A 16576-nucleotide genomic window follows, 5' to 3' on the forward strand; every position below is an offset into this window, starting at 1 on the left:
AACAGTTCTTTCCTCTGTCAACCATGGTTTCCCTGCAAGCGAAAACACACGCCTCATCATTGCTTTTGCCACAAAAAGGGCTTCACAGGCAAGGATATTGTGCCAGAAAGATAACCTAAATCAACCATTTAGTCGGAATCATCAAAGAACTTCAAGTAGAGAGCGGTTCCATATGTTGTGAAGAGGCTTCAGGGTGCCCAAGATAGTCCAGCAAGCGCCAGGACCCGTCTGTCCTAAAGGTTGAATTTCAGCTGCGGGATCGGGGCACCACCAGTACAGAAAGCTGCTCAGGTAATGGCTAGCATGGCAGGTGTGAGTGCATCTGCACGCACAGTGAGTTGAAGACTTTTGGAGGATGGCCCGTGGTCAAGAAGGGCAGCAAAGAAGCCACTTCTCTCCAGGAAAAAATCAGGGACAGACTGATATTCTGCAAGAGGTCAGCATGGGACTTGGCTGTATCTAAGTCATATGTTTTGGATGTTTTTATATTCATCTCATAGATGATACACCTTTCTATTAGTAAGTGTGAGCTGCATCCGTTGAAAAAAGAGACTTGTGTACCGAAAGAAGAACAAGGCAGTGGCGTAGAGCGCGTAGTATCAACATCCCAGTGCAATATGTTGCATGCCACAGTAACCCGCATCTCTGAAGGTATCATTCATGAAATTAGAAAAAGCTGTGGGGTTGCTATCTCAGCCAAAGATGTTGGGGCTGTGACTTCAAACAATAATTTTGGACGCCTTGAAAAGAAAACACAGACTCATGAAAATAAAGAGACCTTGACGTGGTAATTCTCAAGATCTATCTATGCCACTACCGGAATTAAGAGCAACCAGAGTGCTTACTCGCCAGCTGCGAGAGTCCACAAATAGGAATCAATGGTTGTACAGTAGATAACTAGGTGTGGTGTTGCAAAAAGAGCCAGGAAACGAAGACAATAGAACACTATAATCCTCTCCACATAAATGTGATGGATGAGGTAGGCAAGATTCGCTTGGCCTATTAATCGTACAGATGAGTGGACTTAACGATGTGACAAGGCTGGCTCTCTGAAGTGAGAATCCGAAAAACAGCATAGATATTTCTGTTGTCAGGTTCCATGGGCCTGTGTGAAAGTTAGGAGGGAATTTAATGTCTCCAGCTGCAGGCGAGTTTCAATTTGTTCCACGTCATTGGCAGCAGAGAACTGGAAGGAAAGGCGGCAAAGCAGGGTGTTTGCTTTTGGGGATGACCAGTGAGATATTACTGCTGCGAGCGCGTGGTACGGAGGTGGGTGTTGTTATCGTGAACCGTGAGCTAAGGTCGGAGCTTTACTAGCATAGAGCTTATAGTGACCTGAAGCCAGTGGACCTCGGTCGAGCGGCCAGCGACTAAGAGCATTACGTCGCGGAAAAGTGGTGCAAAAATGGTAAATATATGGGCATTAATGTGACCAACACGATGGCACTGTGTAGACTGCATCCAGTTTGATCTGAGTAGTAATGTGGAAGCGTTGTGTAATGACTACCAAGTTTTGAATTTGATCGGATAGGATAGTCAGTTTTCGAGGGTAGTTTGGCGGGGGTGAGTGAAGGAGGTTTGTTGCGAAATGAGGGGGTCATTCTAGATTTAATTTTGGATTGGAGATGTTAATGTGAGTCTGGAGGAGCGGTTTACGTCTAGCCAGGACACCGTAGGTATTTGTAGTGGTCCACTATGGGCTGTCAGAATCGTCCAGAGTAGTGTTGATGTTGGTTGGTGCGGGCAGGACGGTGAAATCATGCATTTGGTTTTACTAGCGTTTAAGGAGCAGTTGGGAGGCCACAGAAGGAGTTTGTTATGGCATTGAAGCTCAGTTGGAGGTTAGTTGAACGTGTCAAAAGAAGGGCCGATGTATACAGAATTGTGTCGTCTGCTAGAGTGGATCAGGGATCGCCGCTGTAAGAGCGACATCGTTGATATATACAGAGAAAAGAGTCGGCCCAGAGAATTGAACCCGTGGCTCCCATAGACTGCCGAGGTCAGGGACCAACAGCCCTTCCGATTTGAACACTGAACTCTGTCTGGAGAGTTAAGTGGTGAACCCGGCGAGGGCAGTCATTTGAGAACCAAGGCTGTTGAGTCTTGCCATAAGAATACGGTGATGGACAGAGTCGAAAGCCTGCCAGGTGCGATGAGACGGCTGCACAGTATGTCTTTTATCTATGTCGGTATGGAATATCGTTTTAGTAACCGTGAAGGTGGCTGAGTGCCGCCCGTGACCAGCATCGGAAACGGATTGCCACAGCGGAGAAGGTACAGTGGGACTTCTTTAAAATGGGTCAGTGATCTGTTTATTACTTGGGCTTTCGAAGACTTTAGAAAGGCAGGATGGATAGTAGGTCTATACACCAGTTATAGTCTAGAGTGTCATCCCCTTTGAAGAGGGGGATGCCGCGGCAGCTTTGCAACTCTTTAGGGGATTCTCGACGTTATGAAGAAGAGAGGTTGAACAGACTCAGGATTAGGAGGTTGCAAGCGAATGGCGGCGGGGATATTTGTAGAAAGAGAGGGGCCAGTTGTCCTGCAGCTGAATTTGTTACGGGTCCAGGTTTTTTGCAGCTCTGTTCAGACATCTGCTATTTGGGTGAAGGGAGAAGCTGGTGGTGGGGATGTGTCGGACAGCGTAGACATGCGGGGGGTGCGGAGCTGGCTGGCCGTGGTTGGGATAGCCAGGAGGAAGCATGGCCATTGTAGAGAGATGCTTATTTGGAAATTCTTGAGTTATCGTGGATTGGATCGTGTGGGGGTGGTGACAGTGTTACCTAGCGTGGGCTGCCAGTCGCCATGGGCTGCTGGAGGAAGTGCTCCTTATTCTCCCTGGACTTTAGTGGTGTCCCAAAACTATTTGGAGTTAGAGCTACCCAGGATTGCAATCCTGTTTGGAAAAAAGGCTAGGCCTTTGCTTTTCGTGAACTGATTCGTGTATTTTGCTCTTGGACCTCATGTGTGGCTGTTCCTTAGGTTGCAGGGGTGGGTAAAAGCAAATCTGCGTCAACCTTTGTCTTTGCAATTCCCCATTTGAGCTGAAAGCGTTTTCTTCATATTGATTGGATTGTACCATGAGAGGTGCGTGCAGCTGTAGTTTATGTTAGTTACTGTGTTTGTATGAGTGGTCTGCTGATCTGATTCCAAGCACCACCCTCCTTTTGAAGCTTCCAGTCTGTTATTCGAACTCAATCAGCATGACAGAGTGATCTCCAGCCTTATTCTCGTCAACACTCACACCTGTGTTAACGAGAGAATCACTGACATGATGTCAGCTGGTCCTTTTGTGGCAGGGCTGAAATGCAGTGGAAATGTTTTTGGGGGATTCAGTTCATTTGCATGGCAAAGAGGGACTTTGCAATTAATTGCAATTAAGCTGATCACTCTTCATAACATTCTGGAGTATATTCAAATTGCCCTCATACAAACTGAGACAGCAGACTTTGTGAAAATGAATATTTGTGTCATTCTCAAAATGTTTGGCCACGACTGTACATACTACCTCAATTGGCCCGACCAACCAGTGCTCCCRCACATTGGCTAACCGGGCTATCTGCATTGTGTCCTGCCACCCACCAACGGCTCTTTTACGCTACAGCTACTCTCTGTTCATCATTTATGCATAGTCACTTTAACCATAGCTACATGTACATACCACCTCAATCAGCCTGACTAACCAGTGTCTGTATGTAGCCTCGCTACTGTATATAGCCTCACTACTGTTTATCAGTCTTTTTACTGTTGTTTTCTTTACTTACCTATTGTTCACTTAATACATTTTTTGCATTATTGGTTAGAGCCTGTAAGTAAGCATTTCACTGTAAGGTCTACCTACACCTGTTGTATTCGGCGCACGTGACAAATAAACTTCGATTTGAGACTCCCCAAACATATGGAAGAAGGTACTCTGATCAGATGAGACTAAAATGTAGCTTTTTGGCCATCAAGGATAACGCTATGTCTGGCGCAAACCCAACACCTCGAGAACACCATCCCTACAGTGAAGCATGGTGGTGGCAGCATCATGCTGTGGGGATGTTTTTCATCGGCAGGGACTGGGAAACTGGTCAGAATTGAAGGAATGATGGATGGCGCTAAATACAGGGAAATTATTGAGGGAAACCTGTTTCAGTCGTCCAGAGATTTGAGACAGGAACGGAGGCTCACCTTCCAGCAGGACAATGASCCTAAGCATACTGCTAAAGCAACACTCGAGTGGTTTAAGGGGAAACATTTAAATGTCTTTGAATGGCCTAGTCAAAGCCCAGACCTCAATCCAACTGAGAATTTGTGGTATGACTTAAARATTTCTGTACACCAGCAGGAACCCATCCAACTTGAAGGAGCTGGAGCAGTTTTGCCTTGAAGAATGGGCAAAAATCCSAGTGGCTAGATGTGCCAAGCGTATAGAAACATACTCCCAGAGGACTTGCAGCTGTAATTGCTGCAAAAGGTGGCTCTACAAAGTATTGTCTTTTGGGGGGGTGAATAGTTATGCACGCTCAAGTTGTCTGTTTTTCTTGTCCTATTTCTTGTTTGTTTCACCCCAAAAAATATTTAGCATCTTCAAAGTGGTAGGCATGTTGTGTAAATTAAAATGATACAAACCCCCAAAAAATCTATTTTAATTCCAGGTTGTAAGGCAACAAAATAGGAAAAATGCCAAGGGAGTGAATACTTTCGCAAGCCGCCATTAGCGGCTAATGGGACTGCTATCACGCTAGCCGTTAGCGCTCATTAAGGAGAAAGGGAGGGAGAGACCATGGGAATAACCCGAGGGKGCTTCATAAATCAATTAGAGTTCCCCTTTGCAGGCTTGGAAAAGACAGGAGACTGGAACCATATGAGGAAATTGCTGTGCTAGGCTAGTAGCGTGGGATAGCTTAGCCGCTACATCAACAGAGCGGAGGGGTATAAATTCAGTTTGGTATCAAAGGGCTTAGCAGTTAGCGTAGCCTGGCGGTGCTCTCCAGCTGAGAGGAGTATTACAGGGGCCATATGTCCCATATTGCAGGACAGTACAGGATGGAACCCCCTACAGACAAATACAGGGACCATAGAATTGAGTTAAGATGCTCATTGACTCTCAAGGCCTGTGTCTGGGTTATGATATAGATTCTCAGAATGGTGTCTGACTCACAGGGGAAAGCCTGGGTGGATCCTATATCACTTCTCAGAAATGTACAGATGTAAATGATTTTATTACAACCACTGAGATGGAGGGAAGTGTGTGTGAGAGAGTGTATGTGTTTGACTTACTTTAGCAGCGCTGATGACTGTAGCTGTGTAAGACTGGGCATTGTCCCCGCAGGCACCGCCTCGAGACTGGTGACACCGGATGCAACTGGAGGGAGAGAGAGAGAGAAGAGAGAGAGAGAGAGAGAGAGAGAGAGAGAGAGAGAGAGAGAGAGGAGAAGAGAGAGAGAGAGAGAGAGAGAGAGACACACACACACACACACACACACACACACACACACACACACACACACACACACACACACAGACAGAAAAGAGAGAACACAGAGACACAGAAGAGAGAGAGACACAAGAAGAGAGAGAGAGAGAGAGAGCGCGAGAGAGAGAGAGACACAGAGAGAGAGACACAGAGAGAGAAAAACATAGATAAGAAATACATAACCATCGTCCTCCTGCACCTGATGCCAACCAGAAACAGAATATGGAGGAGCTGCACATTGAAAACACTCCTCTCCTATCCCACTGTCCATTTCCTTGGATCCAGCCATCCATCCCAGACCTACTCTATACTTCACGAACAGAGTAGCTTATACGTTTCCCAACATTACTCGGTCTACTGCCCAATGCCATAGTAACAAGTAGTCACTGACCCATCTGTCAATTGCTTGAGTGGCCGGTCGTAATCAGAAAACTACCAGACACAATTATCCATTAAACCTATTGCGTAGAGTGGACTTGCTTTTGGAAAATACCAAAATCCTATTAAATAGACATTAAAAAAACCTACATCTGTTGGTTTTCAGATGTTATCATTTCTAGTGGCATCTTCTTGGAATGAGTTGTACTGAGAGATTAAAGAGCTCAAATAAAAAATGCTTTTGAGGACTGTAAATATGCTGTTGTGATAAGTACATCTGTGACGGATGGGTGTGTGTGTGTGTGTGTGCCTGTGTCCTACCTTATTCTCAGCGTAGGCTAGCCAGCGTCCTCCCAGTGCTATGGGGTTTAGGTTGGGGCCCGGACATGGAAAGCAGCCTGAAAACACACGGGAGGAAACATACAGTTATTGAAGGTGAACTCCATACTTTCTCCATACCCTTCAGCCACGGGACAAATTGGATGCACAATTGAGGCTGACACAACACAGTCACACCAATTTATATACACCAATCAAGGCGTAAAATCATGACTGCGKATCTCAAATGGACTGCCCTGGGATTACCTAACTTCAACATGTTCCCTTTTAGAAGTTGCAGAAACAGTGAATGCTGATAATGCTGCTGTAGATATTCGCTTTAGAAGTCAGAGTTCCTCTCCTCCGAGTGTGTCTCGGTTTCTCTTAAAGCCCTAATGTGTTTGAGAGGGGAAAGTGGATCACTGTGTGTGTGCTTTAGTAGTCCCCATAGGRATCAGTGTGTCTGCCAGTCAATCTAGACAGGAGCCGTCCCCACTTTATTGTGTGCCACAGAACGCATTAGGTCATAATGTGGCTCTAAGTAAAAAGAAACACACACACACTGAAAAGCTCAGCATAAATACAAATGGACGTCAACATACATACAGAAGAAGAGGACAAACARCCCATAAATTCACACGCGGATCAAGCTATCAGTATACAGTGCATTCGGAAAGTCTTCAGACCCCTTGACWTCTTCCACATTTTGTTACGTTACAGCCTTATTCTAAAATAGATATAACAATACCCCATAATGCCCAAGCGAAAACAAGGTTTTAGAAATGTTTGCAAATGTATTAAAAACAACGACAGAAACAGCTTATTTACATAAGTATTCAGACCCTTGGCTATGAGACTCGAAATTAAGTTCAGGTGCATCCTGTTTCCATTGATCATACTTGAGATGTTTCTATAACTTGATTAGAGTCCACCTGTGGTCAATTCAATTGATTGGACATGATTTGGAAAGGCACACACCTGTTTATATAARGTCCCACAGTTGACAGTCCATGTCAGAGCAAAAACCAAGCCATGAGGTCAAAGGAATTGTCCGTAGAGCTCCGAGACAGGATTGTGTCGAGGCACAGATCTAGGAAAGGGTACTAAAAAATKTCTGCAACATTGAAGGTCCCCAAGAACACAGTGGCCTCCATCATTCTTAAATGGAAGAAGTTTGGAACCAGCAWGACTCTTCCTAGATCTGKCCGCCCGGCCAAACTGAGCAATCGGGGGAGAAGGTGCCTTGATCAGGGAGGTGTCCAAGAACCTGATGGTCACTCTGACAGAGCTCCAGAGTTCCTCTGTGGAGATGAGAGAACCTTCCAGAAGGCCAACAATCTCTGCAGCACTCCACCAATCAGGCCTTTATGGTAGAGTAGCCAGATGGAAGCCACTCCTCAGTAAAAAAGCACATGTCAGCTCGCTTAGAGTTTGCCAAAGGGCACCTAAAGGACTCTCAGAACATGAGAAGCAAGATTCTCTGGTCTGATGAAACCAAGATTGAACTATTTGGCCTGAATGCCAAGCATCACATCTGGAGGAAAACTGGCAACATCCCTACGTTGAAATATRGTGGTGGCAGTATCATGCTGTGGGGATGTTTTTCAGCATCGGGGACTGGGAGACTAGAAAGGATCAAGGGAAAGATGAACGGAGCAAAGTACAGAGAAATCCTTGATGAAAAGCTGCTCCAGAGCACTCAGGACCTCAGACTGGGGTGAAGGTTCACCTTCCAACAGGACAACGACCCTAAGCACMCACCCAAGCCAATGCAGGAGTGGCTTCGGGACAAGTTTCTGAATGTCCTTGAGTGGCCCAGCCAGAGCCTGGACTTGAACTCGATCAAACATCTCTGGAGAGACCTGAAAATAGCTCTGCAGCAACGCTTCCCATCCAACCTGATAGAGCTTGAGGATCTGCAGAGAAGAATGGGAGAAACTCTCTAAATACAGGTGTGCCAAGCTTGTAACATCATACCCAAGAAGACTCAAGGCTGTAATCGCTGCCAAAGGTGCTTCAACAAAGTACTGAGTAAAGGGTCTGAATACTTATGTAAATGTGATAATTCAGTTTTACCTTTTTAATACATTAGCAAAAATGTCTAAAAACCTGTTTTTGCTTTGTCATTATGGGGTATTGTGTGTAGATTGAGTGGATAATAATTTTTTTAATCCATTTTAGAACAAGGCTGTAACGTAACAAAATGTGGGAAAAGTCAACGTGTCTGAATACTTTCTGAATGCACTGTATACTGGAACAAATGTGTCCACCCACTCACACAGATGTTGATGTAAACAGTCATCTCACAGTAGACATGAGTAATAATTAACTAAATACAACCACACACACTGGAGTCAATGGCCAGACAGCACCAGACATGGGTTCAAATACTATTTGAAATGATTTCAAAAACGTTATCTGTGCTTGATTAAGCTTGTCTGGCTTAATAGACCAATATATTAGTTCCAAAACACTCAAGGTATTTGAGCACACCATCAGGATTCACCACTACTCCCAAACATATCTGTAAACAGAGAAGGAGTCATGATGGAACCTGCCATAAATGCACGCAGAGAGTAACGGGGACAAATACGCTTGTTTGTGCACACACATACACACAGATATACAAACACATACCCCCACAAACGTACATACCAGTACACACACACCAATATGAGGTCATGTGAGTGCAAAGGGAGAGAGCCAAAGGGAGAGGGGTTTGGCTGACAGTAATGTAGTGCTCAGGGTGCAGATGAGATGGAGTCAGACAGTAATTTAGTGTTCAGAAGAGTCAAGGCTGGGAGGCGCGGGGTGAATAGGACTTGAGGTAAGCCACAATGCTATGGCCTTTTGTTGGCTCTCCACGGCTGGGGGAGAATGACCCACTCAGCCCAGGCAGTGAGATAACATGTGTCTGACACATCCTGTGTGGATAGGGGGATGAGAGGAGAGAGGAAAAGAGAGAGAAAAGGGAACAGAGGAGAGAGAGAAGAGGATGAGATGAGATATTGGAAAACAGAAAAGACATGAAAAGAAAGAAGAGAGGAAGGGGGAGAAGAGGAATGGATATGAAGAGAAAATAAAAGACAGACTAAGTGAGAGGGGAAAAGGCTGAGGAGAACAGAGGAAAGAGAAAAAGCAAAGGGCCGAAATAAGGAAAGATGAAGAGAAAATAAAACATTTGATCGAGAAAAAGGGGAATCACCAACCCCAAACCCAACATCACATCCACACACAGACCTAACTAACCTCATCCCCACTCCACACCACTATAAAAGACAAGAACAACTAAAAACACCCACATTACAGGACGCATGTGTTGCTCCTCATCCTCCCCAAAGAGAAACGCGTCTCCATTTCACGAGGAGGAAGCGTCATAGAGGGCGATTAACAGTCATTGTCCCGTGGCCCAGCCAGACATGGATAGGAAAGGCAGGCAGACACCGCATTAAGACCAAATTCTCCTAAAAGCAGTCAGTTTACTATCTGCAGGCAGCAATGGCCTTGTTACATATACTGTTTCACGTCATCCTGCGCTGACCATCCTACCGATCCTGACTTCGGCGATGTCATTTACAAAACACTCCAACACTCTACTCAGAAAATTGGATGTAGTCTTGCACAGTGCCATCCGTTTTGTCACCAAAGCCCCATATACTACCCACCACTGTGACCTGTATGCTCTCGTTGGCTGGCCCTTGCTTCATATTTGTCGCCAAACCCACTTGCTCCAGGTCATCTATAAGTCTTTGCTAGGTAAAGCCCCGCCTTATCTCAGCTCACTGGTCACCATAGCAGCACCCACCCGTAGCACACGCTCCAGCAGGTATATTTCACTGGTCACCCCCAAAGCCAACTCCTCTTTTGGCCGCCTTTCCTTCCAGTTCTCTGCTGCCAATGGCTGGAACGAATTACAAAAATCACTGAAGCTGGAGATTTATCTCCCCCTCACTAACTTTAAGCATCAGCTGTCAGAGCAGCTTACCGATCACTGCACCTGTACACAGCCCATCTGTAAACAGCCCACCCAACTACCTCATCCCCATATTGTTATTTATTTTTTTGCTCCTTTGCACCCCAGTATCTCTACTTGCACATTCATCTTCTGCAAATCCATCACTCCGGTGCTTAATTGTTMAATTGTAATTATTTCGCCACTATGGCCTATTTATTCCCTTACCTCCCTAATCTTACCTCATTTGCACACACTGTATATAGACTTTTCTATTGTGTTATTGACTGTACGTTTGCTTATGTGTAACTCTGTGTTGTTGTTTTTGTCGCACTGCTTTGCTTCATCTTGGCCAGGTCGCAGTTGTAAATGAKAACTTGTTCTCAACTGACCTACCTGGTTAAATAAAGGTGAAATAAATAAAAAATAGTATCTGTAAGTTGTCGAGGTTACAATCAGGAGTTGTAAACATGTTATAAACATACTGTCAGTGATGTTGAGATGTGTTAAGCTACCAGAGGGGCTTCAGCCTGCTCTACCATGATGTTTCAGTGAAAACAGTTTAGACTGGTTTCAAAGACTTGTTCTAATTGTGGTGCTCCTTGAGGGGGCATGGTGGTTTGTGTATTGCGGGATAAACGCTGCCAGTATCTGTGTTTAGTTAGTTGGTTGTTTGGGCTGGGTGATGCCAGCGTGACAGACTTGCTTGTCTTTTTGGTGGTAGGATGTTTGTGTGGAAAATGCTGATGTGTTACGTGACTGGGCTGGTTCTGGCTCTGTGTGTTGGTGCTACTGGCTATATAACGGTTAGTGGGTAGCTATATCACTTTGGTGTTTTCACATATGTACACAGAGAGACACAGGAGAGACTGAGCATCTGTTCCAAGATGATATGTCCATTGATTTCACTGAAGAGAAGATGCATCTGTGAGTACTAATCTAGTGTGTGTGTGTGTATATATATGTGTTTGTATATGTGTGTGTGTGTGCATGGTGATAAGAACAATGTGTGAAGTATAATCAGGGGGGTTTTTATTGATCAAAGCCACAAGGAAAACAAACGTCCATGAGTGTGTCATCTGGTTCAACATGAACACATACATCAAAGCCTTATCATCCAAAGTGGCCAAATTCACAGACAGCATCCTAAATGGCACCCGATCCCCTACATAGTGCACTACCTTTGACCAGGGCCCATAGGACTCTGTTCAAAAGAAGTGCACTATGTAGGGAATAGGGTATGATTTAGGATACACACACACAGTCCCAGCTCCTTACTTGTAACAAAGAACTTTTTGGTGAAGGTACAGCTGTCGAATGCAGCAATCTTCTCCTGCAGGGCGACAACTAGAATCCTACAACAACAAMAAATCTGGAAAATTACAAATAGGATGTGATTTTCATATAACATAATACTGCAATATATTGATATGAATGCACTTTATATGAATACGAAAAGTGATTATGCTGTATGTACTCCCTATTGCAGTGCAGGTCGTAGATGGGCGTCTTGAACTGGATGGACTTGACCATCTCCCCTGTCCTCAGAGAGTACAGGTCCACACAGCAGTATGGGGGGCTGGTCCTAGGCATAGAAACACAAACACATCCTTTATTTGAAACTTTCAGTAGAAAACAGAGATATTTTCGAGGTCATACAGATGCTTGGACTTCTGAGTCATCATGAGTCATTAGTCAAATATTTAAATCACACATGGACCAAAGCGCGCGCGCGCGCGCACACACACACACACACACACACACACACACACACACACACACACACACACACACACACACACACACACACACACACACACACACACACACACACACACCAGGGTAATCAGAGACAGTGTTAAACAGCTGTAAGTGAAGATCAAACGCCATTGAGAGCCCAGGCCACTGGCGACCAGTGAATCAACATTTAGAAGGCGCAGTGGAGAGGAGGCCTGTGGCAGGCTGGAACCCCAGAGCACCCCAGGGAGGGGAGTCAGAGAAGAGGAGAGGGGTTATAGGGAAATGGTTTGTCATGTAACACACATTTACTGGAGGCCTACTCGGGAGGTAGGCCAACACCAGCCAGTGGCTGCTGGCCTTGGAACATAGACATAAATCCTCATCAACTGTTCTCTCTCCCTCTATCGGTCTGTCCCTCTCCTCGGTCTCGCTCGCTCTCCCTTCTCTTGATCTCTCCCCACTGGCAGAGACCATGGTGCCACATTCGTGTGTTGGTTCTGTTTCTAGGGCCATTGGGGTTGTTTGCTTTCAGCAGGCTATTTTTTAATCTCTTCCTATAAAAACGTAAGTCTGTAAAGTATTTACGATACAAAGTTCACTGTCACTGTGTACAATTTCAGAGGAGATGACCCTAAAATCACCAGAAATCTAAGAGAGCTTCTTTCTGTGTCAGCCTACGAACACAAAAAAGTTCATACGAAAGTCCGAGCCCAATCCTGTAGCAGTTCTTCTACTCCACTGGGCTCAATGCGTCAATAAGGTTGTAATGTCCATCTGCGTTCCTAATCACTGAAACCAACTGACCGACCGACCAACCAACAGGCAGCTACTTTCTATTCTTTATGGTGGAAAAGATCTGCTCCTTCCATTCAGGCCTCTCTCTGACAGATGCAAACAGTGGATGAAATACTATGGCCGAACCGTTGAGAAAATTACCCCATTTCAAAATATGCACACATCAGGCCATCACAAAGCAGCCAAGACATCTTAAACTGGCCGCAAAGCGCCGGGAACATGGAAACACTTTGGGGAGAGATGAATGGTAAAAAGCTGCAGGGACTCTCCTCCATGTGCTACTCGATAGCCCTGAGTCGCAGCCATGGAGAACCGGAGGGGGTTTCATTTGCCATAATTCTTCTTATGAGGGAATCTTAGAATGGAGCCGATGATAGAGAAGCCAGTCTGCCTGCACTACATTATTTTTTTCCTCTCTCTCCTTTTCTTGTTCTCTCTCGCTTCTTGATCTTGTTCCCTCTCTTTCACTCCGTCTCTCTCTCTTATTCCTCTTTCTCTCAAGGGTTTCATCGCTCCCGCTCTCTCCTCCTTTTCCGCTCTCTTGGTCAGTAGACATGGCCCTTGTTTAACTGCTGTTGGTTCGTGTTAGCCGTGTGTAGACTGGCTATATTGAGTGTTGTCGCTACAGCAAATGCCAAGCAGTATTAGTTTCTGTGAACACAGGCTGTATGAAGTTCTGGCTCCATGTCTGCCTGGGGACTGGTTGGTACAAAAACACAAAAACATTAATTTAGTCCTGTTGCAGACAAAAGGGAGACATGCAGGTAACTGCCAAAATAAAGGAAACACTTGAGTAAATGAGGGATGCCAAATCGAAAGCAGGCGCTTCCACACAGGTGTTAAGCAATTAACATTCCATCATGTTTAGGGTCATGTATAAAAATGCCCAGTTGTCCATTATTTTGGCTCCATGACTAGTCGTACTGAGCGATTAATCAACTTTGGTTTCGATTATATATATTTTTTTACATTAAATGCACTATGCATTATGTAGGTTGAATGCTGTAATACAGAATAAAACTATTAATAAAAGTCCCATGATGGTAGTGACTGCCAATTACTGCTCATTACTTATAATCTTAATTTATTCACATTACTTCAGTGTAATAAAATATTTCAGTAGTGTATATTACATTTATTTTATTTGATGACTATTATTTAATTCCAAGTCTTCATCTCCATGCTGTCTGACAAAATCACTATTTACTTCAAAGTAAACAAGGCATACTTTTATGTCTGCTGAATACCATCAAATCATTTAGATCATGTATTTTCAGGTAGAGATACCTTGCGAAGCAACACCTGCTGTCTATATCATCTCACGATCACACATTCTTCTGTCTTCCGTAGCAGGCGTAAAAGAAACTGAACAAGTAGATGCACAATGGATTATGGTCATGGTAGCATATTACCATGGTTWAGGTGCTATACTACGTAGAATTGTGGCATGCTGGAAACCATCTCCCTACTACATCCCACAGTTCAGGCTGGATCTGATTTATCTAAAAATAAAAACTGTGCAATGTGCGCACTGAGCTCACGGGGGAAAACTATCGAAATGGAATTTAAATAACTGCCCGCCATTTGTCAATTCGTTGTTTAAAAAACTAAATTCCGGTTAATCGCTCAGCACTAATGACGAGAAGAGATCTGTGACTTTGAAAGAGGGGTCTCAAAAGGAGCATAGGGGGTTTAAAGGGTGTGTCTCAGTTACCAGATCTCAACCCAATTGAACACTTGCGGGAGATTCTGGAGCGCCTGAGACAGCGTTTTCCACCACCTTAAACAAAACACAAATTTATTGGAATAATGGTGTCACATCCCTCCAATAGAGTTCCAGACAAAAGCACATAGAAGCTGGTGGCTTCTGGTGGCTCGTGGTGGCCCAACGCCCTATTAAGACACTATGTTGGCGTGTCCATTATTTTGGCAGTTACCTGTTGGTCTTGTCCAGAAATCACACCTAGTCCCTAATCCATAGTGACTTCATGAGCTTCTAACACACCCTACTGCCCCCTGTCTCAAAATACCTAACATCATCAATAAGATTTCAATAGATGTCAATCATGCCGAGAGTAACCCTCTCGCGGGAAAATCGTCTGCGTCTCAAATGACACCCTATATACTACCTTGGCCGCTACGGCTGTCCACTCCCTAAAAGGACGCTTACCCCTTGATCAAGGGGATTAGTGTGTGCGTGTAAGCAGCACCACTCCACAGAGCCGGTGCAGACATGAACGCGGCTCCACACACCCACTGACAAGGCCAGCGGCAACACCCAACACACACTCTCACTCTCGCTGGCTGGCTGTTGAGGAAACTTTCCCAGGCCAGTGGCTGGACACTCAGCAGCAGCTCCGGCGCCACGGGAGCCCTCAGATCTCTCAGCCCAGCCAGAGACCTAAAACATTGTGTCCGCGCGTACATACATGGTTGTGTATGCATGCATACCTGACATTGCATGTTTGTGTGCGCACGTACGTCTGTTTGTGGGTGTCTGGTGTGTGTGCCAGTGGGATTGTCTGACGTTCTGTGTGCATGTCAAAGTGTGTGCATTCCCCCCTCATTTCCTGTAAGAGACAATGGTGAAGACAAAGGAGGTGACAGAGTTTTGGGTGTCCATAGCAGCCGTACCAAATACTGATCTGCTGCAGGACTTACACTAGGAGATCAAGGCATATGATGATACTCTCTGGCACAGCAAGGAAGCATTACCAATCTGAGTACAGGCAATGAGATTAATAGAGAGATAACTTATCCTAACTTGTTTTCTGGCAGCTCCTCCATCGATTGCAGCGTTATCACCGGGGTCAGCTCAATCTAATCCAAATGCTTTTTACGAAATATCAGGCGTCCGGATTGATTCACTCATGGGGACAATGATGATAGCACGCCCGTCCCTCTATTACAGAATGAAAATGGCCCCCAGTTGAATTGTTTCGGCCTGGGCAGTATTTTAACAAATGGCGGCGTTCTAATGGAGCCAGGGCAGGGTCAGCTGTAATGTAATTTCCTGGTGCTGGTGCCGCGGAGGCGTGGGTTGAAAGCCAGGCTAAATCATCATTGATCAGGGCTAGATGTCAGTCCAGTAACATGTTAAGGTGACACTGAGCGCACTCCTCCACCTCAGTAATAGGACTGTTATTATGGCTATGAGATCAACGTGTCTATTTACTGGGATGGCCTTTTGGGTCTGAATTGATGCAAAGAGAGAGGGAAGGAGATTGAAGCGGTTAGGAGAGCGAGAGAGACAGATGAGATTGTAAAATCATAAAAAAGGTTGAGAGTGTCTTTAAGCACTTGCATACATACTCACACACACAGAAATAGAGCAACACACACACCCACTGATGAGCCAACAGCCATGACCTCTGGAGGAGAGTCTAAGCCTGCTTGAGTGGAAACGGTTGGTCTTAGCCCATGTCGACTTCACAACGCTTCTAACATGAAGGGTTTCCCCACATAACAGTAAACCTAAATTACTCCGATAATAACTGGGTAGTAGGCTGTAAAGCAGCCAAATAGATGGATGTAGCAGGGCAAGCCAGTAAAATAGACGTGTAGATCCTAAATGGCACCCTATTCCCAATATAGAGCACCAATTTTTCCCAGAGCCCTATGGGACCAGGTCAAAAGTGGTGCACTACCTAGGGAATAGGGTGCCATTTGGGACAAAGCCCATGTTTCTGAGCCTCTTGACCATCCAGCACAGCACAGCTCTGTTTTGCCTGGCCTGCTACAGACTAGCTACTGTACCATTTTGGAAAAAGTATAGACAACAGAACGGTTATGTGACATTTACAACCGGGGCAGAGCCTTAATTTTAGCAACACATCAGTTTACAATGGTTATTATGTACATTAGGTCAGACGCATGCCATTTAAATCACTAGAAAGGGTTTTTTCTATATGAAAGACATCTTTAACATCTGT

At 45.0% G+C, this 16576-nt stretch overlaps 1 protein-coding gene across 1 annotated transcript in view; it reads right to left on the reverse strand.

Annotated features, from left to right (window-relative positions):
- The window catches only part of LOC111949506 (BCAS3 microtubule associated cell migration factor-like), a 220612-nt gene that overhangs the window by 180892 nt on the left and 23144 nt on the right, over positions 1-16576 (reverse strand). The window contains 4 exon segments of the mRNA XM_070433866.1: positions 5213-5350; positions 6150-6237; positions 11388-11464; positions 11587-11694. Coding sequence (XP_070289967.1) covers positions 5213-5350; positions 6150-6237; positions 11388-11464; positions 11587-11694 — 411 coding nt within the window.

The sequence above is a fragment of the Salvelinus sp. IW2-2015 genome, linkage group LG22, assembly GCF_002910315.2.
Source record: "Salvelinus sp. IW2-2015 linkage group LG22, ASM291031v2, whole genome shotgun sequence".
NCBI lineage: Eukaryota > Metazoa > Chordata > Actinopteri > Salmoniformes > Salmonidae > Salvelinus > Salvelinus sp. IW2-2015.